The 27684-nt window shown below is 43.7% G+C and overlaps 2 protein-coding genes across 8 annotated transcripts; one reads left to right on the top strand and one right to left on the bottom strand.

Annotated features, from left to right (window-relative positions):
* Positions 1-423: 423 nt before the first annotated feature.
* Positions 424-13991, bottom strand: LOC118387383 (beta-hexosaminidase subunit beta-like). Of its 6 annotated transcripts, XR_004826408.2 has the most exons (15): positions 13493-13991; positions 12842-12993; positions 11634-11699; positions 10065-10111; positions 9657-9767; positions 9399-9500; positions 8943-9075; positions 8519-8699; positions 8245-8331; positions 7979-8051; positions 7278-7452; positions 4973-5153; positions 4746-4853; positions 3702-3792; positions 3515-3564 (listed from the first exon to the last, which is right to left on the bottom strand). XR_004826408.2 is itself a non-coding variant. In XM_035775684.2 (14 exons), exons 1-14 carry the CDS (start codon positions 13753-13755, stop codon positions 1762-1764), a joined length of 1650 nt encoding a protein of 549 aa, XP_035631577.1. In that variant the 5' UTR covers positions 13756-13986; the 3' UTR covers positions 427-1761. The 6 variants fall into 6 exon arrangements, 1 of the variants encoding a protein (XP_035631577.1); XM_035775684.2 differs by lacking the exons at positions 4746-4853; positions 4973-5153 and adding an exon at positions 427-1825 and having other exon boundaries at positions 3460-3564; positions 13493-13986; XR_004826407.2 differs by having other exon boundaries at positions 4746-5153.
* Positions 12950-26584, top strand: enc1 (ectodermal-neural cortex 1). Of its 2 annotated transcripts, XM_035775682.2 has the most exons (5): positions 15519-15797; positions 15929-16407; positions 18142-18369; positions 18513-20122; positions 23181-26584. In XM_035775682.2, exons 3-4 carry the CDS (start codon positions 18148-18150, stop codon positions 20064-20066), a joined length of 1776 nt encoding a protein of 591 aa, XP_035631575.1. In that variant the 5' UTR covers positions 15519-15797; positions 15929-16407; positions 18142-18147; the 3' UTR covers positions 20067-20122; positions 23181-26584. The 2 variants fall into 2 exon arrangements, with proteins under 2 accessions (XP_035631576.1, XP_035631575.1); XM_035775683.2 differs by lacking the exons at positions 15519-15797; positions 15929-16407 and adding an exon at positions 12950-13069.
* The last annotated feature ends 1100 nt before the right edge of the window (positions 26585-27684 follow it).

Below are 27684 nucleotides of genomic sequence, written 5' to 3'. Positions count from 1 at the left end.
AATAGTAATAATAAAGAAAACCTTTGAATGAGTAGGTGTAAAAACTTTTGACTGGTACTGTAGATATAAAACACTGTGTTTAATAAAATAAACTAGGCTATATGTACTGAACTTGTCTGATCCTTTAAGCTGTTTGATTAAATAATTATGACACGTATTACTCAAGAGGGAGCCAAAGATAAAACATTTAAAAAACAGTTTGATGCTACTCCTGCTGCTGCTGGCCTTCACAGATTCTGCCATTATGCTCCTGAAGTTGCCTGTAATAGGCTACACCAGCAGTCAGCAACCTTTATCATTTGGAGTGCCAATTTATCTTACCAATCTGAGTGCCAGTTGTGATTTGCATATATTTGTGGAACAGTTTCATCTAGTATCTCAATCATTGTCTGTGGTTAATCTACATTCTAAATCTAAATGAAAATGATACAAATCTAAAAGTAACTTGCCATTGCCAACTATGTAAAAATTGCCTACATAAACACAAAACCTAAAAACATTGTAGCCAGCAGGTAGAAAATATCCTGATAAAAAATAAATATTCTATTAATCACATTGGTTACCCATGACCTGTCTGTAACAACCTTGAAATATTGTATCAACAATCAACTGTATCGCCTGAAACTTGCTCTACCAAACATGAAACTATTAAAATATATATTTTTTTAAATGAACCGCTCATGTTCTCACAGACGCCATAATGGGACAGATATAACGATGTGATGTCTAATTCTAAGTCCATGTTTAGCACCTTTGACCAAGGTCATATTTACTTTTTTCTACAGTGTGCACTAATAAATATGTCCCAGGTCGTAATGAATCTAATCTTTCCTCCTCGGTTTCAGGGCTACACTACCGCCCTGCGAACTCTGACAACGCCACCTTCTCCTTCCAGCTGGACAGCTACGAGGCCATGAACCTACAGCACCAGAACACTGCTCAACAAGATGGCTGGCCTCGCCTGATGACGTCACCTCCTGTTCCTAAACTATAAGAAATGGCTGCAGGATTTGAGATTGTTGCAATTCGAAACTGAACAGTTATGGTTTGACAAATATCAGCATCCAGTTCAAGCATGTGGCATGGCCACACTCACAAGAGACTAGGATTGGACTAATGGACTTTTGTACCGAACAAGAGCACAATTCAGTTGTTATAGTATGTTTCTGTGGAATATACATGATGTTTGAATGTAAATGTAAGCCAGGAATGCCACTGTCGATACTCTTGTAAGGGTGTTTGCTGTGCAAACAGATTAATCAAGAACATGATAGTCCGTGTATGAGGGCATATAGTAGTGCTGCTGAACATATTGTAGGAAAATGTATGGACATTGTACGAAAGATGATCTTGTGATGATATGTGTAATTTCCATGAGCGTGTAAAACTATCACACTTCAGGTGTCCACAGCACTGTACACAGACAACTGACCTTGCAAAGGTTTATTATTATTATTATTATTAAGTCCCGTGTGGCTCAGTTGGTAGAGCATGGAGCTTGCAATTTCAGAGTTTGAATCCCACGGGGGACCAGTATAAAATAAAATGTATGCACTACCTACTGCAAGTCACTAAGAGCATCTGCGAATTGACTAAAATGTAATTATTAATCATTTGAATCATACATTCATAAAAACAAATGGTTTTCTAAAAACAAGATCAATGTGACATTACATGGAATGAGAATTGTTTTTAAACAAATGTTGGCTCGTATCAGTGCATCAATGAAGTCATGAAGACGATCACAGTGGTCTTCACTTTTCATACCCCTTTGTACTCATGTGCACAGTAACCTGTAAAGAGAGGCTCAGCTGGGATACCACGCCTGGGGAGGGAGAGAGAGTTACCGGTCAAGAGAGAGGACAGGAAGAGAGAATTACCACATTGTATACTACCGTCAAGAGTTGATCATTATTTTTACTACAACTGGGGGGCCACCATGGAATTAAATAGAACAGTAATACAGAGAAGTAAACTTAGCAAAAAAACAAATGTCCCTTTTTCAGGACCCTGTCTTTCAAAGATATTTGGATTTTTATTAATTAACTTCACAGATCTTCATTGTAGTAAAGGGTTTAAAACACTGTTTCCCATGCTTGTTCAATGAACAATAGACAATTGTTGAACATGCACCTGTGGAACGGTCATTAAGACACTAACAGCTTAGAGACGGTAGGAAATTAAGGTCACAGTTATGAAAACTTAGGACACTAAAGAGTCCTTTCTACGGACTCTGAAAAACACCAAAAGAAAGATGCCCAGGGTCCCTGCTCATCTGCGTGAACGTGCCTTAGGCATGCTGCAAGGAGGCATGAGGACTGCAGATGTGGCCAGGGCAATAAATGGCAATGTCCGTACTGTGAGACATCTAAGACAGCGCTACAGGGAGACAGGATGGCAAACCACGTTCAACAACACCTGCACAGGATCGGTACCTCCGAAACATCACACCTGCAGGATAGGTACAGGATGTCAACAACAACTGCCCGAGTTACACCAGGAACACACAATCCCTCCATCAGTGCTCAGAATGTCCGCAATAGGCTGAGACAGGCTAAACTGAGGGGTTGTAGGCCTGTTGTAAGGCAGGTCCTCACTAGACATCACCGGCAACAACGTTGCCTAAGGGCACAAACCCACCGTCGATGGACCACGCAGGACTGGCAAAAAGTGTTCTTCATTGACGAGTCGCGTTTTTTTCTCACCAGGGGTGATGTTGAATTTGCGTTTTATCATTAAAGGAATGAGTGTTACACCGAGGTCTGTACTCTGGTGCGGGATTGATTTGGAGGTGGAGGGTCCGTCATGGTCTGGGGCGGTGTGTCACAGCATCATCGGACTGAGCTTGTTGTCATTGCAGGAAATCTTAATGCTGTGTGTTACAGGGAAGACATCCTCCTCCCTCATTTGATACCCTTCCTGCAGGCTCATCCTGACATGACCCTCCTGCATGACAATGCCACCAACCTGCTCTTTCTGTGCGTGATTTCCTGCAAGACAAGAATGTCAGTGTTTTGCCATGGCCAGCAAAGAGCCCGGATCTCAATCCCATTGAGCACGTCTCGGACCTGTTGGATCTGGGGCTAGTGCCATTCCCCCAGAAATGTCTGGGAACTTGCAGGTGCCTTGGTGGAAGAGTGGGGTAACATCTCACAGCAAGAGGTGACAAATCTGGTGCAGTCCATGAGGAGGAGATGCACTGCTGTACTTAATGCAGCTGGTGGCCACACCAGATACAGACTGTTACTTTTTGACCCGCCCTTTGTTCAGGGACACATTATTCCATTTCTGTTAGTCACATGTTTGTGGAACTTGTTCAGAATATGTCTCAGTTGTTGAATCTTGTTATGTTCATACAAATATGTACACGTTAAGTTTGCTGAACATAAACGCAGTTGACTATGAGATGATGTTTCTTTTTTTGCTGAGTTTATATGTATCTCTATGGGCACGACTTACTGGACCATGCGACAGCGGTGCTTGGCTAGACGACTGTAGGCATCGTTTAGGTCCCTCACATCCCTGTCACTCCACAACCGCTCCCCCACAGCACTGGCACGGGGCCTGAGCATAGGAAACACATTATGGGACCAACAGACTTCTTAGTAATTCATCTGTAGGCTATAACATTGCTGAACATATGTGTGAGATAATGAAACATCCTTTCTCATCTATTATTGATGTGGCGTTGCCTGGTGTACCAGAGTCTAGGGGTCAGGTTGGTAGCATCCACATATTCTCCCCACAGACATGCCTCTCCTCCAATCACCAGCTTTTTCTGAGCATCTGTGCCTGGGTTCAAAGGGTAATTTAGGGGTCAGGGGGTAATCACCTTCACATAAACATATATGTAAACATTTATGTATGCCAATTTCTGTATTTAATCTTACCATGTGAACACAGATTTTGGAGGGACATTTTTCTGCTACTTCAGTCAACAGGTTTACACTTAGTTGCACAGAAATCCAAACCGTGACCATCGGCTCATTAGAAAAAAAGCAGATGGCTTTTGGCACGGTGGGGGTTTTCCCTATTCAGACTCAGAAAGTGGGTGACCTCAGAACTGTCACAGTAATCCACTAGCACTCTACAACAGCAGGGCCAGGCAAAGTCTTTCTTTATCACAAACCATAAAGCAAGTCAATCGCTGTATTGGTCTTTGCTGCCCTACTGTTAATATTGAGTGAGATATTGTCAGTGGTGGAAAAAGTACCCAATTTTCATACTTGATGAGAAGTAAAGATACCTTAATAAAAAATGTCTCAAGTAAAAGTGAATGTCATCCAGTAAAATACAACTTCAGTAAAAATCTCAAACTATTTGGTTTTAAATATTCTTAAGTATCAAAATAACATGTAATTGATCAAATGTACTTATGTATCAAAAGAAGTATAAATAATTTCAAATTCATTATATTAAGCTAACTAGGAAGCACAATTTTGTTGTTTTTTCATTTACCGACAGGCAGGGGCACACCAACACATCAAACGACACGTGTTTAGTGAGTCCGACCAAATCAGAGACAGTAGGGATGACCAGGGATGTTCTCTTGATAAGTGCGTGAATTGGACCCTTTTTCTGTCCTGAAAAGCATTCAAAATGTACCAAGTACTTTTGGGTGTCAGGGAAAATGTATGGAGTAAAATGTACATTATTTGTCTTTAGGAATGTAGTTGAGTAAAAGTTGGCAAAAATATAAATAGTAAAGTACAGATAACTTTTTATTTTATTTTTTTAAGACTTACGTAGTACTTTACACCACTGCGTTTGTGAGTGTTGTTGTGAGTGTTGGAGCCGAGGAATCGTACTTTCCCAGAAATAAAGCCTCTGTCCAAAGCATCTAGATGGGCTGCCTGTGTAAACACAGCCTAATTCTGATTGTTCTCCACTAATTAAAAATAAATAAATAATTGGGAAAAAACAATATCAGAATTTATTTGCCTGTGTAAACACAGCCATATAGGACACACACCATAGAAGTTCTATGGGTCGGCCTTGTAAATGGCCTGCCAGTCTTGGCCGTAGGAGATGCGGTTGAGGTACCAGGGTGTGGAGAGCAGGGTCTGGTAGCCTGATGCTGTGACCCTCGTCATCTCAGCCTGGTACTGCTACTGGTTGCCTTTCCACATGTGGATTAGTGAGTCTGCCTTCAGCTACATACAGTAGACACACACAGATACACATGCAACATGTGATTGAGAAATAGCCTTAGCAATTAGGAGTATTATTAGTACTGATAAGGGTAGAGTAGTATTTTTTTGAGAAAAACATTAAATAGAAAAACAAAATGCCACAGCAGAGCTCACGTGGATAAGCTTGCATCAGGGTACATTCAAGATACAAAACAACAGAGCAGTGACCAATTGAAGTAGCGGTCCTCTTGCTTCCGGTGGGGTGGTTTTCATCAATGCATTGGCATTCATCTCTCTTCGGGGGTAGAGATCACAATACAGATGGAGCAAAGTCCAAAGTTGCCTGCATTTATAAGGTTTTACAGTGCATTCGGAAAGTATTCAGATCCTTTGATTTTTCCCCCACATTTTATTACAGCCTTATTCTAAATCGACACACAATACCACATAATGCAAAGCAAAAGCAGCTTTTTAGCAATTTTTACAAATGTATTAACAATAACCTGAAATATGAATACTTATTGACATCAGACCCTTTACCCAGTACTTTGTTGAAGCACCTTTGGCAGCGATTACAACCTCGATACTTCTTGGGTATGACGCTACAAGCTTGGCATACCTGTATTTGGGGACTGTCTCCCATTCTTCTCTGCAGATCCTCTCAAGCTCTGTCAGGTTGGATGGGGAGCGTCGCTGCACAGCTATTTTTAGGTCTCTCCAGAGATGTTTGATCAGGTTAAAGTCTGGTCTCTGGCTGGGCCACTCAAAGACATTCAGAGACTTGTCCCGTAACCACTCCTGTGTTGTTTTGGCTGTGTGCTTAGGGTCGTTGACTTGTTGGAAACCTTCGACAGAGGTTCTGAGTGCTCTGGACCAGGTTTTCATCAAGGATCTCTCTGTACTTTATTTTGTTCATCTTTCCCTCGAGCCTGAGTCTCCAATTCCCTGCCGCTGAAAAACATCCCCAAAGCTTGATGCTGCCACCACCATGCTTCATTCTTCGGGACCTTCAATGCTGTAGAATTTTTTTGCCACCCTTCCCCAGATCTGTGCCTCAACACAATCCTGTCTCAGAGATCTACGGACAATTAATTCGATCTTATGGCTTGGTGGGACCTTATATAGAAAGATGTGTGCCTTTCCAAATCATGTCTAATCAACTTGTAGAAACATCAAGGATGATCAATGGAAACAGGATGCACCTGAGCCCAATTTCGAGATATATATATATATATATACAAAAAAAGTGTCGAAAAAACTGTTTTCGCTTTGTCAGTATGGGGTATTTTTGTATGTAGATTTATGAGGATTTTTCAATTTTTTAATCAATTTTAGAATAAGGCTGTCACGTAACACAATTTGGAAAAAGAGAAGGGTTCTGAATACTTTCTGAATGCACTGTATGTCAACTTCTTGCTCATAATGTTTAACATGCTACAGTGTTACTGGTCTTGAATGTAACCCTGATATAAGAGAAGCATTGTGCAGCTGAAAAACAACGCATCATGAATGCCAAGTGAACATGTACAGAAAGAAAAATAATTGACAATGTAGGGATTGTCAGGGATAGTATTTGGAAAGTAATACCGTGCAACAAGCCATGAAGATGTATACTTTGGGCCACCTGTCAACATTGTAATACTGTGTTTCTCAATAATGGTCCTGGGGACCCAAAGGGTTATTTTACTTTATGCCCTAAAATTACACAGCTGATTCAAATGATCAACTCACCATCAAGCTTTGATGATATGAATAAGGTTTTTAGTGGTAAGGCAAAAACCAAAATACCCCTTTGGGACCCCAAGACCAGGATGGAGAAACATTTGTAATAGATGTAAACCAGACACTTTCTCAACTGAATATGCTGCTCTCAAAACCAGCAAGAGGTAATGGCACAACATAGAGCCGTACCCGCCTTCAAACAGTCACCATCTCCCTACAAAACTTTCTTCCAGAGAGCAGAGATTTCGATACAGCTGTGCAATATTAAAGCTCAAACCTGTTGAGTGAAGTCTTTCAGTTTTTAATCACTATTTTGGCATTTTCAGCCCTGGCGTGCTCGGGCAAAACACAGGGAAATTCCCATATATATACATTTTACACACGTTGAGAGTACAAAAACACCATCTGATGAAGCCAACTGACCCTTGAAGCTGAGCGGCTCGGCTCTGTAGAACTTCTGCCAGTCCTGTCCATAGCTAATGTAGTCTAAGTACCAGGGGGCGGAGAGGATGGTGGTGAAGCCTGCCTCCGTCACCTTCTGAAGCTCCTCCTCCACCTTGTTCCCCATCCACACATGCACTACCGTGTCCGACTTCAACTGCAAGTATTACACTGATTTGTTAGACTCCGAGAACATATTTGTCTGTGTATTATTTGTGGATGTGGTGGTCAGACTTGGGTTTCAAATAGCCGATCGATTCAAATACATTGAGCGTTTGCTTGAGTCTGATGGGAATTAGATTAAGCTTCCTCGAATCCCCTCTCTGCGGGGAGGGCCAGATGGGTGGTATTTTCAGTTTTGGGACATTTCTATTGGTCTATTAATCTAGGCAAGCTCAAACAGACACAGATAGACTTGTGTGTGTGAACCAAGTTCTGGTGGTTATCAGATAGAGTTGGAAAGGAAAAGCGAATACTAACAGGGGGGAAACTATAGAAGCTAAGCCATGAAACTAAATGTACTACTTATGTAAACACCAGGCAAGAAGTGAGTAGGGTAACTGAAAATATACTGATTATAGAAGTATCAGAATTTGATTTCAGAAAATGACCCTTTGATTTCTAGACATTAGAGTGGCTGCGTTTCACTCTGCCAGTGCTTATAACTGCTGTTGTTCTGCTACCTTAACACCGTTGTCAAAGACCTCCTGCCAGATCATGTAGCCCTTGTTGGTAGTGGTGACAATATCCAAGAGCCTATCATGTGACAGAAAATAACCACATGATAATGTGAATAATTCAGCTTAAGAAAGAAAAAAAGAGTGGAAATCAAGGAGAGGAAATCTTTGAGAATATATGGATAAATTACGTTTTTTCAGGTTGGCTGAACGAGTGATCAACATAATTTGTTTCACTTTAAGGCCATCCAGAGGTCTGAATGAAGACACACCTCTGGATGTAGAAAGACTCCAGCTTGCTGTAGTCCATCCCAAAGCCTTGCTGCTCCATGAACTTCTGGATGTCAGGGTTGGACTTCCTGTGGATCACAGAGACAGAAAGTGGAAGTGTTTTTATTGATGTGCTTGATGTCACATGGCTGTTGGCTATTGACAATTATTGTGGTCATAAATTTGTAGTGGATGAGGAGTCTGTGGTTAAGTGGGTGCTGAATATGTTAACTGTAACTCCCATTGGAAAATGCATGTTAAATGTCCCTGTCTCACCAGCAGCTGAAGTCGACCTCGTCTCCTCCCAGATGGACGTAGGCATCAGGGAACACTGTGTTGACTTCCTTGAAGAACATCCTCATAAAGTCATAGGTGGTGTTGAGCATGGGGTTGACCGGTCCGAACGAACCAGAGGGGCTGGCTCCAGAGTAACAGGGGGTCAGCAGGTCCTTCTGCCCTGGAAGGGGTGAGCATGAATGAGAGGGAAGAATGAGTGAGAAGGGTGCATTCGAGACGAAGGAGGTGTCATTTGGTGCAGATAACACCAATGCAATATTAGGTAGCTGCATATTTCAGTTAAATTCTTACAAAAAGATTATGAAAATGTGCATGTCTAAAGGACAAAAGACAACCCTGACCCCCTAGAAATGAACCCCTTGATACAGCCAGAAAATGTTCATCTGAATGACCCCACATTCACCTTTGCCCCATGACTGAGTGTGCCCAGGGGTGTCAAACTCAGGGACAACCCGAATGCCCCTTAGGCGAGCAAACTCGATGACCATCTTCACATCAGAGGGCGTGTACACATGTGTGTACGGGTGGTATGCTCCCTGCAGTCACAGGATAGAAACAGTTATCTACACACATTTGACATTTATATGAAACATGCATAATTTATGCACGTCCTGTACTTCATGATCACAATGAAGTTCAGACTGGTTATATATCCCTACATCTATTATTACAGATGTGTTAGCAATATGATGGCTCTACCTAGCCCTCCAATAGGCCTTGTGAAGCACCGACCATATTCTTTTCACATTTCACTGTCGCCATATCCCCTTCACCCATCTAGTCCTTTCAGGTGTGGGAAACTGAAGGCATATCAGCTGAAATGGGACCAGGATATCAATAACAATGCCCATCTACTCACATGTTGACTCAGCTGGGGGAAGGTACGGCTCAGGTAAGGGAAGGAGGGGTCATCTACTATGTGCCAGTGGAAAACATTGAATTTGTTCCACGCCATGGTTTCCTGTGTATGGATTGGGGGAGAACATTATGTTATGAGTATGATGTTATGTTATGCCATTATTAGAAATTGAAAATGATTTGATCATATGGCCAACGCAAACATTTAACCATAACAACAGAGTGAACTGAAATCAGGATCCATGTATCGTCCTCTCACCAGATTGGCTAAAATGACTTTGATGGGCAGGAAGTGACGAGAGGTGTCCAATAAGAGGCCTCGATGTGCAAACCGCGGGAAGTCGTGAATGTCTGTCCTATTGATGCTTTTCTGTGAGAAAAAAAACAAAAATGTAAAATGAAATTATTATTCAAATATTGGTACAATTTACACAATGAATACTGAGTCACTGAGGCCAAAACCACAATGTTTGATTGAAAATATCTTGCTAAATTGAGGGCAACAGAATGTCCAAATGTGTTGATGCAATACAAACACTTGGCATAATAACAAATTAAAACCGGTGAGGTAGTTTACTTCCGTAATCATACGACTGGTGTTCAGACATGGGTGAGGCCTCCTGGTTGAATGTAGCAAACTATTCACATGGCACTAACGCAAACTTACTGCTCCATATTCATCCTTATACACCAACTGGCTAAAAGTCTCCAGACCTAGCAATTAAGAAACGAGACACAGACAATGGTTAATCAACAGAGTCACAATCGCAACGATTGCAAAGACATGCTTTACAACTAGGGATGTGCACCTTACCATTTCAAGAGGATTCGATACGTACCTAGATGTATGGGCTGCGATACCATATAGGACAGATACGTTTTTAGTTTGAAACGATTTGTGAGTCGGTTTGATATGTGATGTGTGTAAATTATGTATGTCTATAGTGCATGTACTATGTAGGCTCCTGAGTTGAGCCATAAGGGAGACTAGGCATCTACCATCTCATTACCACTATCAGATTAGGGGGGTGCACTGTAGCCTGGTTTTGGTCCCCCCACTTTGGTTATGAAACCACCATCACACACACTTGTCATTTTTGCAGATGAAATGTTTGAGATAGCTAATTTCTAAACGATAAATATTGATTCTATGACAAGGCCAATACATAGCACAACTTTGGATTTCACCCCCCCACATATCAAAATCAAATGGGTTTGATCATTTGGAAGTTAACAGAGTGATCTTCTCTTCTCTCACTTCTGCCACACAGTTCTCCTTGCAAAAGTGATTGCTGTCCTCGTTATGAAGTTATGAACTTTACCCTGTATATCAAAAAACGACCAAATACTCAGATTTTTTAGAGCAAAACTACCAACACTATTGCAGACGCTCTTATCCAGAGGGACTTACAGGAGCAATTAGGGTTAAGTGCCTTGCTCAAGGGCACATCAACAGATGTCACCTAATCATCTCTGGGATTTGAACCGGCAAGCTTTCGGTTACTGGCCCAACCTCTTAACCGCTAGGCTACCTGCTGCACAGTGCGCAGTTTGATTAGGCTACTGATATCACCTGGAGTTGTTCTGCATTCAAAATGACTTGTAGATCAACAACAAAATAGTTAGATGCAGTTTGACACTGAAGGGTAGGACTTCAGTTGTCACAATAGATGGCCTTTTCGGAAGGTATGAAGAACGTAATATGAGCAACGACAACAAATTGAACTTCTGATTCAGAACGTTTGAATAGATTTTCTGACCGATGCATGCTACATTTGGGCCAGTTTGGGGTCCGCGAACCAATGCACTTGTATCTTAAACATTTGGATCTGTGACCGATGGGTATCGGTGAATTGTTACATCCCCATTTAAAACACACTGCTGCAAACTGGGTATGTCTCAAATCAAAGTTTTCCATATGCACAGGATACAGTGTAGTGTTGTCAACAGTACAATGAAATGCTTACTTGCAAGCTTTCCTCTCAGGACAACAGTACTATAGAAAGTATAAGTCTCAAAGATCAGGTTATGGAGATAGAAAGTACTAGAAAGTACTGTAGCTCTCAAGGTCTAGACACAAGAAACTCTAAAGGCAACCACAAAAGTTGCACATGGGTTATGAAAACAAACAATAAAGGGTTATTATAGTATGAAAATAGAGGATGTTGTGACGGTCTTGAACAAACCTCTTCATCAGAATATAAACAGTGTGTAGAATAAAAGCCATGACCCCTACCTCTCAGAGCTCCCCACACCTTAGGTGCTTTCAGCACAGCAACAGGAGAGTCCACTGACAGTTTGTCTGTGGAAAGGCAGAGAGAACACAGTCCTATGTTGTGTTTTAAAATGTGTTAACATCCAATAATGCAAATAAATTCAAAGACATACATTTGTCATGGTTACCCATCTAGGTAAGTGAATGTTTCTTCTTTGATGTGTAAGTAAATACGTTCATTTCTCTATTAGTTTGGGGCCTTGAAACTCATCCACGACCAAACATGCATGTGTACTACTGGTGTGCATTCATGAAACAGTAGCTAAGGGCCTTCACAACAAAGATCTGACCATAGAATAAATCCATTATCTCCAAGACAATCCAGGTAATCCCTCTGTGGGATAATCTCAATTGCATTTTCTTGATTCCTTGCGTCTGCTCTTCTCGACTGCATCTCAAAACTCAGAGGTCCTGCCCTTCTGACCATCTCATCCAATGGGCCTCCCTCTTGGTCTACTACTGACGTAAAATATACTGGCAGACGTAAACTACACCAGAGGATAATACTCCCCTAAGCACTGGTGTGGGATGATGAGACCTCAATCCCTCTGGGGAGGCCCCTCCACTATACGACTGAAGTCTCTTCCATTTGCATATATCCTGCTCCAGTCCCAAACTTGAAAACATGTGCCCATAGTCACAGAGTCTCAGGAGTGCTGATCTGGGATTAGGTCCCCCCCTGACCATATGCTTTATAAATCAGATCCTGTGTTAGCACACTCTGAAAGTCTTTGTGCATACGGACCCTGTCTTAGAACTCCAGCACCCGTCTTTTCTTACTAGCACAGACTTTGCTGACAGCGGTTTTATTGTGGTAAAATGTACATATTATGACTGAGATATGTAGTTCTCTCCCCTAGCTACCTTAAGATGAATGTGTAACAGTATAGCTTCCGTCCATCTCCTCGCACACGTCGACAACTGCCTCCCACGATGCATCATTACCCATCGTTCGACAAAAGCCGCAGCACTTGCTGAGCAAGGGGAACAACTACTTCAACGTCTCAGAGTGAGTGATGTCAAAGATTGAAACGCTGTTAACGCACACCCCGCTAACTAACTAGCCATTTCACATCAGTTACAAATGCACTATAATTGTAAGTCGCTCTGGATAAGAGTGTCTGCTAAATGACTAAAATGGAAGACAAACACCATGCCTGTGAACTCACATGACTCGTCAGATGTCACACTGGGGTAGCTGTCACACTCAGAGTCAGCTGATGTGATCCACACCTGTAATTCAGAAATGTCAGAGGCCAATGTCTTTTTGCTCTTGTTTTGCCCTTGTTTTCTGGAACTGGTAAAGATGTACTCATCATACCTGAAGGAAGGAGGAACAAAACCAGTGTGTCATGTTTGTGTGACAATTGGTCTAGAACCCCAGGAAGATAAGAAATGTAAGTAGAATATCTATCCATAATACACTTCAGCAGCAAGACACTTGTATTTATACATTCATTTATCTAGTACTTTTGAAAAACATTCAGATTGATACATCTGTAGGCCTAATAAAATAAAAATGGACTCCAGGCATTTAAAGCAAACGTTATTCAAATGGGACATCTGCAGTTTAAACAATAAGAGACACCTTTTGGGGTCAACAGTTTAGGGTTGGAGCTGGAGAAATGGACCGCCTCATTCATAAACTCATGAGGCAATTCATTTATATTCTTCAAGAATCAATGGGTACATTCATTTAAGAGTAAAACTACTGATGTAGCAACCGAATATTGCCACTCTAAAAGGAGCTGACGCAAAACAAACAAATCATGAAAGCATGCTGATTGATGCCTGTTATTTACACGACTCGGTCGTCTTACCTTCGATATGCATTTTGAAGAAGTCTGCAGCTCGCACCAGAAGACGATTCTTTAGCGTCGAATATATGGAAGCTAGCACCGCTGAGTTTGAATACTACCGTGGATATTTTGACTTTCTGAGGCAACGGCCAAAGAGATCCATATGGAGAATCACCCAGAGTAGGCTCCTCGTCTATTTCAGCGTCATTATAATCATAATCTTGCGTTGCCCAGCAGACAACAACCGCGAGCAACAACGCTGCAAACTTCAGCGTCGCAAACATGATGTGCTATGGTGTTGCCAGTCGACTGGCAAGACTGCATTAAGCCTCGAGCGGGTGGGGCTTGAATCAATGTGGAAATAGGACGAAATCTAATCTAGCAAATCATATAAAACATGTCTTTATTTATATATTGAGCCATTAGACAGCAAATCACTGAAAACCGAACATTTGTTTGGTTAATGGTCAAGCAGCCAGTGTAATATGTGACCACAGGGACTGGCTAGATGACCTTTCAATCTAGCTATCTGAGGACTTTCAACTCAAAAACCATGCAAATGAAATATAAATACATTATTTATGAGTTAGAGGTCCTCAAGATAGCTAGGCTATTTATTGTAAATACCTACTATAAGTATGAGTGTCTAGAATATCTCCACAAACACATTACAACATGATTATGTTTATTTGCTCTCATCCCCACCGGATGGATTAAAGTCTTATTGCCACATAAATAGATCATGGTTAAAAAAAGCATATGGAGAAAATACATAAGCAGGTTGAGGGATAATCTAGCCAGTACCTATGGTCACATATTACACCTGCTGTCTGAACATTGACCAAACGAATGTTCAGTGAGTGAGTAAGAAGACTTGATAATATGACTCCTTGCTCTTTGAACGTTCTCGAATCAACCTTTTCTCAAGCTTTCATTTTCTCCAGCAAGTGGCGATGTTGTCACAAAAACAGTCATGTTTCACAAAGTTGTTTCAGACTCTATTGAAGTTTTCATTCAGTCTCACATCAATCTCAACAATATTTCACAATTTCTAATTGGATTAATTATTTGTGACAATATGTTTCAAGCAGTAAAACGTTTGAAATGTTGCCAATGTTGCATGCCAAAATGACCTATATCCATCTAAACGTAATGTCCCGTGTCTGTCTGTCCATTCATTATATTTTACAAATATGAACACATTTAAGGTGTAAAGACCCTGGCAGGCAAAATATATATTCCACATAATTTGTATACTAGACTATGTTGGGTCATGGCCAGGCCTCTGGTCACGTGTATATTGGCACACACGTACAGCGCCCCACAAAGGATTCCATACCCCTGGTCTTATTCCACATTTTAGTGTGTTACACCCTGAATTCATAATGGATTAAAGTAACAAAACACATTTCACCCCTCTACACACAATACCCCATAATGACAAAGTGAAAACATTTTTTTAAATGTTGCACATTTATTGAAAATGAAATACAGAAATGTCTCCCTGAAATATTCATATCTCTGAGTCTGTACATGTTAGAATCATCTTTGGAAGCGATTACAGCTGTGAGTCTTTCTGGGTAAGTCTCTAAGAGCTTTGCACACCTGGATTGTACAATATTTGTCCAATTATTATTTTCAAAATTCTTCAAGCTCTGTCAAATTGGTTGTTGATCATTGCTAGACAACCCTTTTTAAATCTTGCCATCTTGCCAGTGTAGATTCGGCCTTGTGTTTTACGTTATTGTCCTGCTGAAAGGTGAATTAATCTCCCAGTGTCTGGTGGAAAGCAGACAACCAGCTTTTCCTCTAAGATTCTGCCTGTGTTTAGCCCCATTCCATTTCTTCTTCTTTTTATCCAGAAACACTCCCATGATAGAGAAATATGTGATTCTAATGACATCATCAACCAATTAGTAGACAATTAGTAGGCAATACCTACTCAAAATTGATCAAAATCACGATGCACACCTATGATGTCATTGGAAACGCTTATCTTCCTCTGTTTTAGTAGAAAACGTAGAAATGCACCAATTTCACATGTTGATGTTGGGGTGGTGCTGGAGATGATGACTATGAAGTTGGAGAATGGTGACGTTTCCCATTAAGGAAGTTGACTTCATGGAAATCAAATGTAGCCTAATATAAATCATATTGTGTGCATTTTATCATCCAGTAGGCCTCGTATGGTGTGCAAACAAATGTGAACTCACGTCTACATTACAGTGGAGGCAGGCAGGCTATGGGCTATTTAGGCCTTCTGACCTGATCAGGATACCATTTGTCTGTTGAGCGTCTGTTTGTAATAAAGGGCACAGTTCTGCAGGTGAGTAAATTGTACTACTCTTAGATTTGAGACGCCAGACTCTTTCTCACTGACTATTTTACTGTTTTATTACTTCTCCCTTCCGTTGTCATCCTACCGCTGCTGCTGCTGCTCCGTTCCCATCACACTAGACTACTTTGCATAGCTTTACCTCTCCCACTCCGCTTCCTCCACACGAGGACGATCCTCCCCCTTTCTCACTATAAACACACCCATTGATTTTACGAAGGGAAGACCCGACTCAACGGAGCGCACGGTATGCACTATCGACATAGAACTCCTATAGGATCAGAAGCAAGTCTGGAGTCAGTCCGCGAGCGCAACCCTTTATCTTTATTCCTTCAAACTGGACGGAACGACGAATGTTGAACTGGAGATCTCATCACTGAACGACACATGTGGATGAGTCGAGTCCATTGACATCTATATAGGGATAGAAATATTGTCCAGATCCTTTCCAAATAAGGCTATTCCTTTTTGAGGAACCAAAGACGCGCATTCTCCCAAGCACAGGTGGCTTGCTTGAACCAGCATCGTGGCTACTCTTCCAGCAGTGGCATGTTCGAGGGATAAAGCAGACACAATTGAACTCCTACTTTCACCCAAAGAGGTAGGAATGGCACATAGCCTATTTGTATTTTTCACATTTGAGAATTGTTATTGCCATTATTGTTGATGTTGTGATATAGGCTCCATGCACGGAGGAGCTTTGATGGAGCATTTAAGAGGATCACATCTCCCATTATTGTGTCTTTCTGTGGAAACGCCTCATTTAAGAACAGCCTAGACACCATCCTGTAATGGATTTTGCAGCATGACACTTATTAAAGGAATTCCTCAAATGTCTGTCTAGGAGATGTCATATTATAATAATTTAGAGGACATTTGCATTATCATGTTAATTGGCTGCATATATTCTAGCATACTTTAACGAGAGAAGCAAGACAAAGCAAAGATTGAGATCATATAGCCTAACATGTGTTATTTTTAGGGCACGAAGAGGACGTTTAGCATGTGCACGTCTTTTATAAATATATTCAAGCCAATCCCATCTAGAAACACTGAGGCGATGTTTATAAAAAAAAATATTTAAAAAAATCAACCCTTGCAATTGTAACCCTTATATTGTGTTGTCTTCTCATTGATTAAACCCGGTCTATTCTGAATGGTCTCCCTGGGTGCCCTTCACAGCTGCTCCCGGTGTAACGAGATTAACGGAGGGCATCAGGTGTGATATAGTGCCAACATAGCTGCTGATGTGTCATTAATGTTCCTTATTCGGTTAGTCCCGTGGAGCATTGGGTTTAACAACACAATTAACCTCTCGCACAGAGACGATGACAGCCAGTCGGGGACCGCCGGCATTGTATTGGTTACATGACAATTAGGACTGATTGGATTTGAATATACACTCGTAGATGACGGCTGTTTACACTGAGGGGTTAAATTAGCATTTTGCACAGTGATAGGGTTTATTTTTCCTGCATGGATGGGACAGTTATAGGATACACATGCCTTGCTGTTTACTTTTGCAAGTTTTCTCCCTGCCTAGCCCCCCCACCTCTTCTCTCTATATCCCTGGTCCACTTTGAACACCTGGCAATGATTTGACAGATTCCAGCCAGCCCCAGACATCAGATCAGACAGTGTGTGTGTGTGTGTGTGTGTGTGTGTCATGACATCATCCAGCACAGCAGCTATCTGTCTGCCTGACCCAGTCATATCAACGTCTCTGGCAGACAGACATTGCTTTCTTGATCTCAGCCCAGGGAGCGAGCGACCCTGCTGATATTGATCATATCACACACCCTGCCTGAAATCAAAATGAGACTGAGAGGTTGCATTCCAAATGGCACCGTATTCTCTATGTAGTGCACTACTTTGACCAGGCCGCATTCCAAATGGCACCGTATTCTCTATGTAGTGCACTACTTTGACCAGGCCGCATTCCAAATGGCACCGTATTCTCTATATAGTGCACTACATTGACCAGGACCCATAGGGCTCTATAGGAAATGGGGGGCCAATTGGGATGCACCCTGAGAATGTGATGGAGACTCACTACCCTTCCTTAGGACTGTGAAGAGATGAGTGGCTTGGCTTGGACTCGCTTCCATTTATATTCAGGGATTCTGGTTAGAAAAAGGACTTTAAACTGTAGGCTACATCCCAATGCTTTAAATATATTATCATGCATTTTTCTATGATGTGTTTGTATGGGTTTCCATATGTTTGTATGGGTTTTCTTTTTAGAATCACTCATGCCACTGGCTATGTCTATTACTTGATTATTATACAGTATAATAATGCAAATACAATTCATAATTTTGTTCTCTTTCTCCAGGATTCAATGAAAATGTCTGTGTGCGTCCATGAGAACCGCAAGTCGCGTGCCAGCACCGGCTCCATGAACATCTACCTGTTCCACAAGTCGTCGTACGCCGACAGCGTCCTGATGCACCTGAACACACTGAGGCAGCAACGTCTCTTCACCGACGTCCTCCTCCACGCCGGGAGCCGCTCTTTCCCCTGCCACCGTGCCGTGCTGGCCGCCTGCAGCCGCTACTTCCAGGTAAAGACACTGTTACCCAAGGCAGGATACTGTTAGTGTTTGCCATTGGAAAACAAGTCACGTTTAGCTGCCATGCTAACACTAGCTGGACCAAATGCTAATCCGCTAACTCTTGGTTTCCCACCCCCTTGTTTGTCTGTCAGGCTATGTTCTCTGGAGGTCTCCGGGAGAGCCAGGCCAGCGAGGTTGACTTCAGGGACTCCATCCACCCTGAGGTCCTGGAGCTGTTATTAGACTACGTCTACTCCTCTCGCGTGGTCATCAACGAGGAGAATGCAGAGTCTCTGCTGGAGGCCGGGGACATGCTGGAGTTCCAGGACATCCGGGATGCCTGTGCCGAGTTCCTGGAGAGGAACCTGCACCCGTCCAACTGCCTGGGCATGCTGCTGCTGTCCGACGCCCACCAGTGCACCAAGCTGTCTGAGTTGTCCTGGGCCATGTGCCTCAGCAACTTCCCCGCCATCTGCAAGACAGAGGACTTCCTGCAGCTCCCCAAAGACATGGTGGTGCAGCTCCTGTCCCACGAGGAGCTGGAGACAGAGGACGAGAGGCTGGTCTATGAGGCCACCCTCAACTGGGTCAACTACGACCTGGAGAGGAGGCACTGTCACCTGCCGGAGCTGCTGCAGACCGTCCGCCTGGCACTGCTCCCCGCCATCTTCCTCATGGAGAACGTGTCCACAGAGGAGCTGATCAACGCCCAGTTAAAGAGCAAGGAGCTGGTGGACGAGGCCATCCACTGCAAACTGAAGATCCTCCAGAACGACGGGGTGGTGAACAGCCCCTGCGCCCGGCCCAGGAAGACCAGCCACGCCCTGTTCCTCCTGGGAGGACAGACCTTCATGTGTGACAAGCTGTACTTGGTGGACCAGAAGGCCAAGGAGATCATCCCCAAGGCGGACATCCCCAGCCCCAGGAAGGAGTTCAGCGCCTGCGCCATCGGCTGTAATGTCTATGTGACCGGCGGGAGGGGCTCAGAGAACGGTGTGTCCAAAGACGTGTGGGTCTATGATACTGTGCATGAGGAGTGGTCCAAGGCAGCGCCCATGCTCATTGCCCGCTTCGGCCACGGGTCAGCCGAGCTGAAACACTGCTTGTACGTGGTTGGAGGACACACGGCCGGCACCGGCTGCCTCCCCGCCTCACCCTCGGTGTCCCTGAAACAGGTGGAGCAGTTCGACCCGGCGGCCAATAAGTGGACCATGGTGGCGCCGCTGAGGGAAGGTGTGAGCAACGCGGCGGTGGTCAGCGTCAAGCTGAAACTCTTCGCCTTCGGCGGAACCAGCGTCACCCATGACAAACTTCCCAAGGTGCAGTGCTACGACCCGCAGGAGAATTGCTGGATGGTTCCCGCCTCCTGCCCGCAGCCCTGGCGCTACACTGCCGCCGCCGTCCTCGGCAATCAGATCTTTGTGATGGGCGGGGACACAGAGTTCTCGGCGTGCTCGGCCTATAAGTTCAGCAGCGATACCTACCAGTGGACTAAAGTGGGAGACGTGACGGCTAAGAGGATGAGCTGCCAGGCCGTAGCGTCAGGTAACAAACTGTATGTGGTGGGGGGCTACTTTGGCACACAGCGGTGTAAGACTCTGGACTGTTATGACCCGACGCTGGATGCTTGGAACAGCATCACTACCGTACCCTACTCCCTCATCCCCACTGCCTTCGTCAGCACCTGGAAACATCTTCCAGCCTGACCTGCATGGCATTCTGGGATAACCCCACATCTCCATCCCAACCCCCCTCTCATGAGGTATGGAGATCTCTCTCTCCCTCTCTCTCTCTAGTCTGTTTGTTTGTTACTATCTGTCAGTAGAGGAATGAGATGGAATGCATAATGTATTAGTGATACTCTAGGCAGTCCAGACTGGAGAGTCCAAGCGATTTCAAATATTCTCAGCTGAGCTGAGTGCATAAGGCAGTTTCTTGTTGTCAGTTTTTATAATGAACACGCCTCGTCACATATCTATTGGGCTGTGTTTTGAACTCTCATTGTCACATACTGGGATGATATAAGTAAAATTCCCAGCTCATAGGTTCAAGACAGCTGTTTTCATTCAGTAGCCAGTAGATAAAAATCCCGTTCTTCCTCCATCACCCTACAAAGATCCTGATTGAATCAAGCACAAATGGACTATTGATAGAGTGATTAGATTGCCATGCGATTTTGGCCAGGGCTGAACTGCATGCTTTGAATACTAACCAAGCAGCCGCCGCTATTTGATTTGTGTCTGTTGATACCAGTGAAAACCACAGATACAGGGAGAAACAAAATACACCAGACGACTGTGTGGAGTGAGTGGGAGGATGGGGGATTGTATGTGTAGGTCATGAGAGTTATGAGACCGCAGGGTTAGGGCGAGACAATTTTGACTTTGCGGCTGGCCTAAGGGGAAATCACTCCGTTCTGCCTACAGGACAAGACTCGTGACAATACACTTCAACCTGTACGAGGCAGTGAAGGAGGAGGCACACAGGGAGTAATTGAAACAGAATAGAATACTTTTATTGTCCCTGTGGGGGAAATTTGTCTGAGGGGGTTGAGAGCGGGGAGGCCAATTAGGCAAGTTACATGCCGGCAAGCTACAACATCCTGGTGAGGCTAATCCACTCTCAATTGCCTCTTTTTGATGGATTTATGATGCTCTGGGTGGGAGGTGAGAGAGGCAGTCTGGAGTTACTGAGATGAGAAGGCAGAGGGTGGTAACAGGGAGTAAGGCTTCGGTGCCTGTCTTTCAGTGAGAACGCGGCTGCACAGCCATGCAGACAAGCAAAGCACAGCCAGTACACACACTCCGGCCCTGACAAATAACAGTGCCTGGACAGGAAGTGAGTGTTTACTGTTTCTCTGAGCAGCCCCAGTCTCCCCCACCTCTCCCCTGGGTCTGTGTGTCTGTCTGTGTGTATCTGCAAAGCCTTATAGTAACCACTCTCTGTCTCCTTGACGATAAGCAGGCCAGACGGATGTAGAGCACAGACCATTGGCAACCCTGCTCATTCTGAACACTGGAGACCCTGGTGTCATAATCCAACTCTCGCTTTCACACTCACACACGATCGTATAAAGGCAGACATACATGCACACACACACACACACACGCATGTAGACACAATTGGCAGACCTTCTCATTTCGCAGACCTTGGTGAAATGGCTGTGTGCCCTCAGCTCATGAGCCAAAGAGAGGGGAGAGACAGAGAGGGAAAGATAGCTAAATAGATTGATCGGCCTGGGATACTGATGCGCCTCTCCGCTCCACTATTCTTTGCTCTCCTTTGATGAAATGCTCCCTGACTTAAGTGCACATTTTTCTTCAGTGACTCATCTCTGAAACAGAGACTGCAGTGAAAGCTTTAACCCTCTAGACTAGACCAATGCAACATACTGCTTTTGGGTGTACAATTATTTCAGATTTCAGTCACTGATTTATTGTAAGGCCTGCTCCTCTCTTTTGTGTAGGTGCCCATTTTTCTGTAAACAGTCATAGTGTGGAGTGGTGACTCCACACAGTGACACTGACATATTAAATAGTGGGAGGAGAGGAGGGTGAAAAACAGATCTCTTCAGTTAGTCTGTTTTCACACTTTTTTGGTTGCTCAACACTTCCCAGGGGGACTCCCCTCTACACTTCCCTCTCCTCATCCCTCCCTTTTCCCTTCCTCTCTCTCCCTCTATTAGGTCTAGTCCGTCCTGCTGGCTTGTACTGGTTACAGCCCCACTAGGTATCTGGTGCCAAGCCAATTCATGCTTTTGTTCAGAGATCTGCTTTCGTCTCGCAAGGGTGCCAATACTGATAAAATCCCATTTGTTATCATTCCATTTTGTAACATCCAAGGTTGGTAAGGACTGGGGAATTCCACAGTATAGAATCCTCCAAAATCTGAAATGAGGATTTCATTATCAGTCAGCTAGCTCATTCCACTCATGCATTGGAGAGGATAGAGATGCTTGCTTATTGTTATTCATCCTTCGCTATGCGATGACCTCCAGGCAGATATCCCCATCACTAGACCTGGATCTTTTCTGGAAGCCTAATTGAGAAAGGCCTCTTCTGGGAGGCAGAGTTGGCGGAGCGACCGTTATGCACTCGTGTGTGTGTGTGTGTGTGTGTGTGCGTTCGTGTGCATGTGTGTGCCTGTATGTGCGTTTCCTCTAGCTGCCACAGCCAGTTGTAAGATTGGGCTTCCCCCTCAAGATAGGGCCACATGGGAAGAAGGCGAGAGAGATGGGGGAGGAGGATATGTATCTAAAATGGATATTAGACTCTCGTTACACATGGGGCCTTCCCAAGGCTATAAACCATCTGTGGTGTAATGCTGAAAACAATTACGCTTTTAAAACCGAAAAGTCAGAATAAGATGCAGAGCAGAAGTCAGATTTGAAATATCTATCTGGATTTAGATTTGGGGAAGCGATAAAAAAGAACCCTAACTGTGTCGGGGGAATGGCAGTAAAGTGGATGAATTTCACAAAGGAGTCCATTAGCCTTCTAGCCTAATGCATGATATCTCTGACAAGTCTCTAGAGGAACAGGTGCAAATGCCACGGCAGGCAAGGCAGTGTCTGTTTTAGTTTAGTCTTTTACTGAGGGGAGAAAGAGAATGAGTTAGGGGAGACAGTAAAGGAGTGAAGATAGGGTCTGGAGTCTATCTGAGGGATTTGTCTGTCCCTGAACATTTGAATCTTAGCAAATATGTTAAATAGTCTACTTTTGAGCCTTTTTTCGAGGCGCAAAAGCAGAGATATTTTCCATGACCTCTTAAACACTTTGTCTAATGTTTTTTTTTTCTCTCTCTCTCTCCTTTTTCCTCAGATTTCTCTGTTTTGCATCATCCACTGGATTCCAGCTGTGAAGATAGAATCACACTCTAACTTCCTGTCTGTGCAATAAAAAAAGACTTTCTAATTTTCTTCATGACAAAAACTGAACCATTGTATAAGTGTGAAAACACACGATCCGCCCTAATGCTACTGTGAGTTTACAGACGTTTAAAGAACCATCAATGCTCCTGAGAGGACCTTGTACACAGAATGATGTCAATGATGTCATATCGTTTCTGAGAGAGAGGTTTGGACGTTATTCATGCAAACAAACCCAACAACCTGCTGCTTGTACTGTAAGATCCAACAACCTGCTGATTGTCCTGTAAAATCCAACAACCCCCTAATCCCAGTGTACTATCGGCATACCGCGCCTGTGCGTCTCAGCCTTCCATGAAAGACCCATCAACATATCAGTCAGTCACACACTCACACAGCCTGGATTTCTTTCCGTTCAATCATGAAATGCTTGTACTACGGACTATGTCTTTGCTCTTCTCACTCTGATAATTCTGTGATATGAAATTTGAAAAATGAAGAAGAAGAAACATTCTCTGCACAGGGCCTTTAATGTAATAGCATGAAGGAGCACCTGTTTGGACATAGGATACATGAGAGAGGAGAGTGACCAGACTCCTCTTCAGCTTGATTATGAGCAGCTGATCCATAAACAGTTCTCTCCCTAGTGTATCTGAGACTTTAGAGTCTTCTTGTTCCAGTTGTTCTGCCCTCGCCAAGGAAGAGGAGAGAGAAAGACAGAGATTGACAACCTCCTCCCCTCCTCTTCCTGTCCCCATCACCTAGTAGGCGTTTGGGGTTTAAAACGTTGTAATGGGTGTTGGAAGTTCCTCTTTGGCAGTTTGCTAGTGAGACCTGGCTCTAGCTGTCACTACGTGTTGTGAGGACTTGAAGTTCCAGCTGAGTCTGAGAGGGGAGTTGGGGAGAGGGTGAAGGAGGGTCATGTCCTGACATGTCTACCGATGTAAAGTTACCACCCCCTTTCGCCCTGCCTCCCCCAACGCCATTCTTGCTGTAGGTCACTACACTGTCCTGACCCAAAATAACAATAATCAAAGAAGAGAAGTGGACAATGCAACATAGAACTGAAGAAAATGCTAATTCAAGCTCAGTTGGACACTAAGGGCTCGATTCAATCTGTAGTGCTGAATATCACTATTACAGCGTGATTGAAATTGAAAGGCAATGTTTCCATGTTCGCGGAGACTGCATTCACGGTAATAGCTGCATATGTCGGCTCAATCAGAAATTACCTTTAAAATGTTAAGCTTCCTTTACGGATTGCATCCAGCCCTGAAGGGTTTGCTCTTGCACACTATTTACTGTTTGTTCCGAAGTCATTCCAATGAGCAGTATTGTTGGATCACTGATGGATACATTTTCTACTTTGCCTAGAAGATTATTCTGAAGTCTTCAGAGCATGTACCATGGATATGGGGACTCAAGTATGATTGGCATGATGAACTTCTCTGGCCAAGTGCATCTTGTTAACTTCCGAACCAAAACTGAAACGTAATACATTCATGTCTTATCTTGCTCTAGTGTATCATGTTTCATAAGTCTTAATTTATACAAAAATTACTTTACTTTATTTATTGTTTCTCTGCCTGCATTCATTTCCAGGTAAATTAATGTAGAACTTTTTAAGGGTAAATCATGCATGACCCTTGTTATAGATGCTCTATTTTATTGTTTATCCTTTGGTCTGCTTTTTTTGCACAGTTCAGTTTCTCCCAAAGTGCAACCTGTTCCAACCATATGGTCAGTGAGGTGAACAGGTCCTAGGTCTGGGGTTAGGAGTCAGTATACGGATGGACACTTAGATTACCTAGAGTGTAAGTGGCCAGTGGGTGGGAATGTGTTTGTTTTAGAGGTGGACTCTGGGTAGAGTAACATCTCACATTTAAATGTGGACTGCTATGAGGCATATCTGCTTTATTTTAAGTCCCACACTCAAATATTCAATATTCTGACTTGAGACGAGCGTATGTAGCTCAGACTTCTGTGTACATCATTTATCAATGTCAACGGGAGACTTGCATGAAAAATACAAGCTAAGCATGTAGATCTCAAGTCAGAATACTGACATTTTACTGTAGTGTGAGTGTGAAGATAAGGAGGAGGATGTGTAGTTAACTGAATCCTGTAAATGTAAAGGGCAGTCAGACACCGCAGTGCTCTTCACCATATGGGCACTGATGTATGGGAGGGAATATGACAGGGGAGAGTTCCAAAGACCAAAGAGAATGTCTTAAATACTTGCATCCACAGTTTTGTACCAGTAGTTGATTTCTGGATGTTTTTGTCTGTTTGTCTGTCTGGGTGGCCAAAATATTGACATGTACAGTTTAGCATGATGAAATCATTGTCAAGGTCAACATAAAAGCTAACAGTTGTATAGATTTTCCCAGGCAGGATGTGTTCTGGGTGGATTCAGTGAATGGCCTCAATCCCTTGTATTCCACATTCCTTTTTGATTATTTGAGCCACCCAAACATCCCAGCCCTCCTCACAGCCCAACTTCCACCTCCCAGCCCTCCTCACAGCCCAACTTCCACCTCCCAGCCCAACTTCCACCTCCCAGCCCACCTCCCAACCCTCCTCACAGCCCAACTTCCACCTCCCAGCCCTCCTCACAGCCCAACTTCCACCTCCCAGCCCACCTCCCAACCTTCCTCCCACCTCCCAGCCTACCTCCCAGCCAAACTCCCACCTCCCAGCCAAACTCCCAGCCCACGTCCCAGCTCCCAGCCCAGCTACCAGCCCAGCTCCCAGCCCAACTCCCACCTACCAGTCCACGTCCCAGCCCAACTCCCAGCTACCAGTCCACGTCCCAGCCCTCCTCCCAGCCCAACTCCCACCTCCCAGCCCAACTCCCAGCCCAACTCCCACCTCCCAGCCCAACTCCTAGGGCTACAAAAGCACAAACTGTTTAAGGAATTCTGTGGAGAACTCATTGGCGCCTTGATGTCGACCCCCTAACCAACCAACCCACAGAACACTGCACCTTTCTCCTCACCAATCAGATAAGAGGGTTCCTTTTAAAACATAAGTTACCCTGGCAACAGTCAACAGTGAGTGCCCCTCCAATTTACAAGTGATTGTTCAGTGTCATATTTTCCCTCTCATTTCCCTTTTTGCCCCCTCTCTCTTCCCGCCTTAGTGATTCACCCCGCTTACGTGTAGTGTGTTCTGACTGGCTTGCTGTAGGCATTCACCAAAATGATGGAAACTTCTTTATAAACACTTTTAATGTGCATTTGCTTTCATTTTTTCTGTCATGTTTAAATATTTTATAACATTGTTTGTACATGTGACCGATTTTTTTTCACAGTGAAATTCATGGCAAAATAAATGAGTTTTTCCTCTCTACTGTAATCACTTGCCTTACCTGTCTTTATTTGCAATTGAGCTTTGATATAGTGCAACTATTTGTGTAACTATTTGGTGTGCACACACAATGACCTCTAAAGAAATGTATTCTAACACTATGCTTAAACCAACATCCAATGTCTTTCCCAGGCTGAACTCATGAAGGCACGTGACGGTTTTGCATACAGGCTATCTATCATTCCTAAGACAAACTTCCCCTATAAACCTCTTGCAAATATTTTGACATAGCTCTTGAGTAGTAGGAATGAGGAAAAATACAACCCACTCATTCCAGCAGTAGCACTATAGCCTTGGGTTCCGAAGGCCTAGCTAGCTCATTATTGCATGTTTCACATATTTAGGCAGCTTTAGAGGGAATGTAGTTCACTTTAATTGTCCCACAGTATTAAAGCCCACTGTATTATCCCTCCACACAGCCTTTTGTTATGTTAGAGGAGAGACTAAAATAATCCTATCTACTGTATGCCTGTGGCTTTCCATCTCCGCTCTGTTCTCTCACCCTGTTCTCTATTCTCTCACTCTGTTCGCTCACTCTCACTCTGTTCTCACTATGTTCTCTGTCTGTTCACTATGTTCTCTGTCTGTTCTCTCTGTTCTCTCTTCTGTCTGTTCTCTCACTATGTTCTGTCTGTTCTCTTTCTGTTCTCTCTCCCCTCTCCTCTCTGCTCTCTCTTGGCTCTCTCTGCTCTCGCCACTCTCTCTGCTCTGCTCTCTCTCGACTCTCTCTGTTCTCTTTGCTCTCTCTCGACTCTCTCTCTCTCTGCTCTGCTCTCTCTGTTCTCTCTCTCTCTGTTCTCTCTCTGCTCTTTCTCTGCTATGCTCTCTCGGATCTCTCTGTTCTCTCTCTCTGCTCTCTCTGCTCTGCTCTCTCCCTGTTCTCTCTCTCTGCTCTGCTCTCTCTGTTCTCTCTCTCTGCTCTGCTCTCTCTGTTCTCTCTCTCTGCTCTTGCTCTGCTATGCTCTCTCAGATCTCTCTGCTCTCTCTTTCTCTATCTGCAGCTTAGGAAGGAATAAGGCAAAAAAGACTGCCCAGATACTTTCCCTTTTTCTGCCATGTCACCTAGGCAACGGTGACCTTTATCTGCT

The sequence above is a fragment of the Oncorhynchus keta genome, chromosome 9, assembly GCF_023373465.1.
Source record: "Oncorhynchus keta strain PuntledgeMale-10-30-2019 chromosome 9, Oket_V2, whole genome shotgun sequence".
NCBI classification, from domain to species: domain Eukaryota; kingdom Metazoa; phylum Chordata; class Actinopteri; order Salmoniformes; family Salmonidae; genus Oncorhynchus; species Oncorhynchus keta.
The sequence above is the reverse complement of the archived record's forward strand: the minus strand, read 5'-3'. Positions and strand labels throughout refer to the sequence as shown.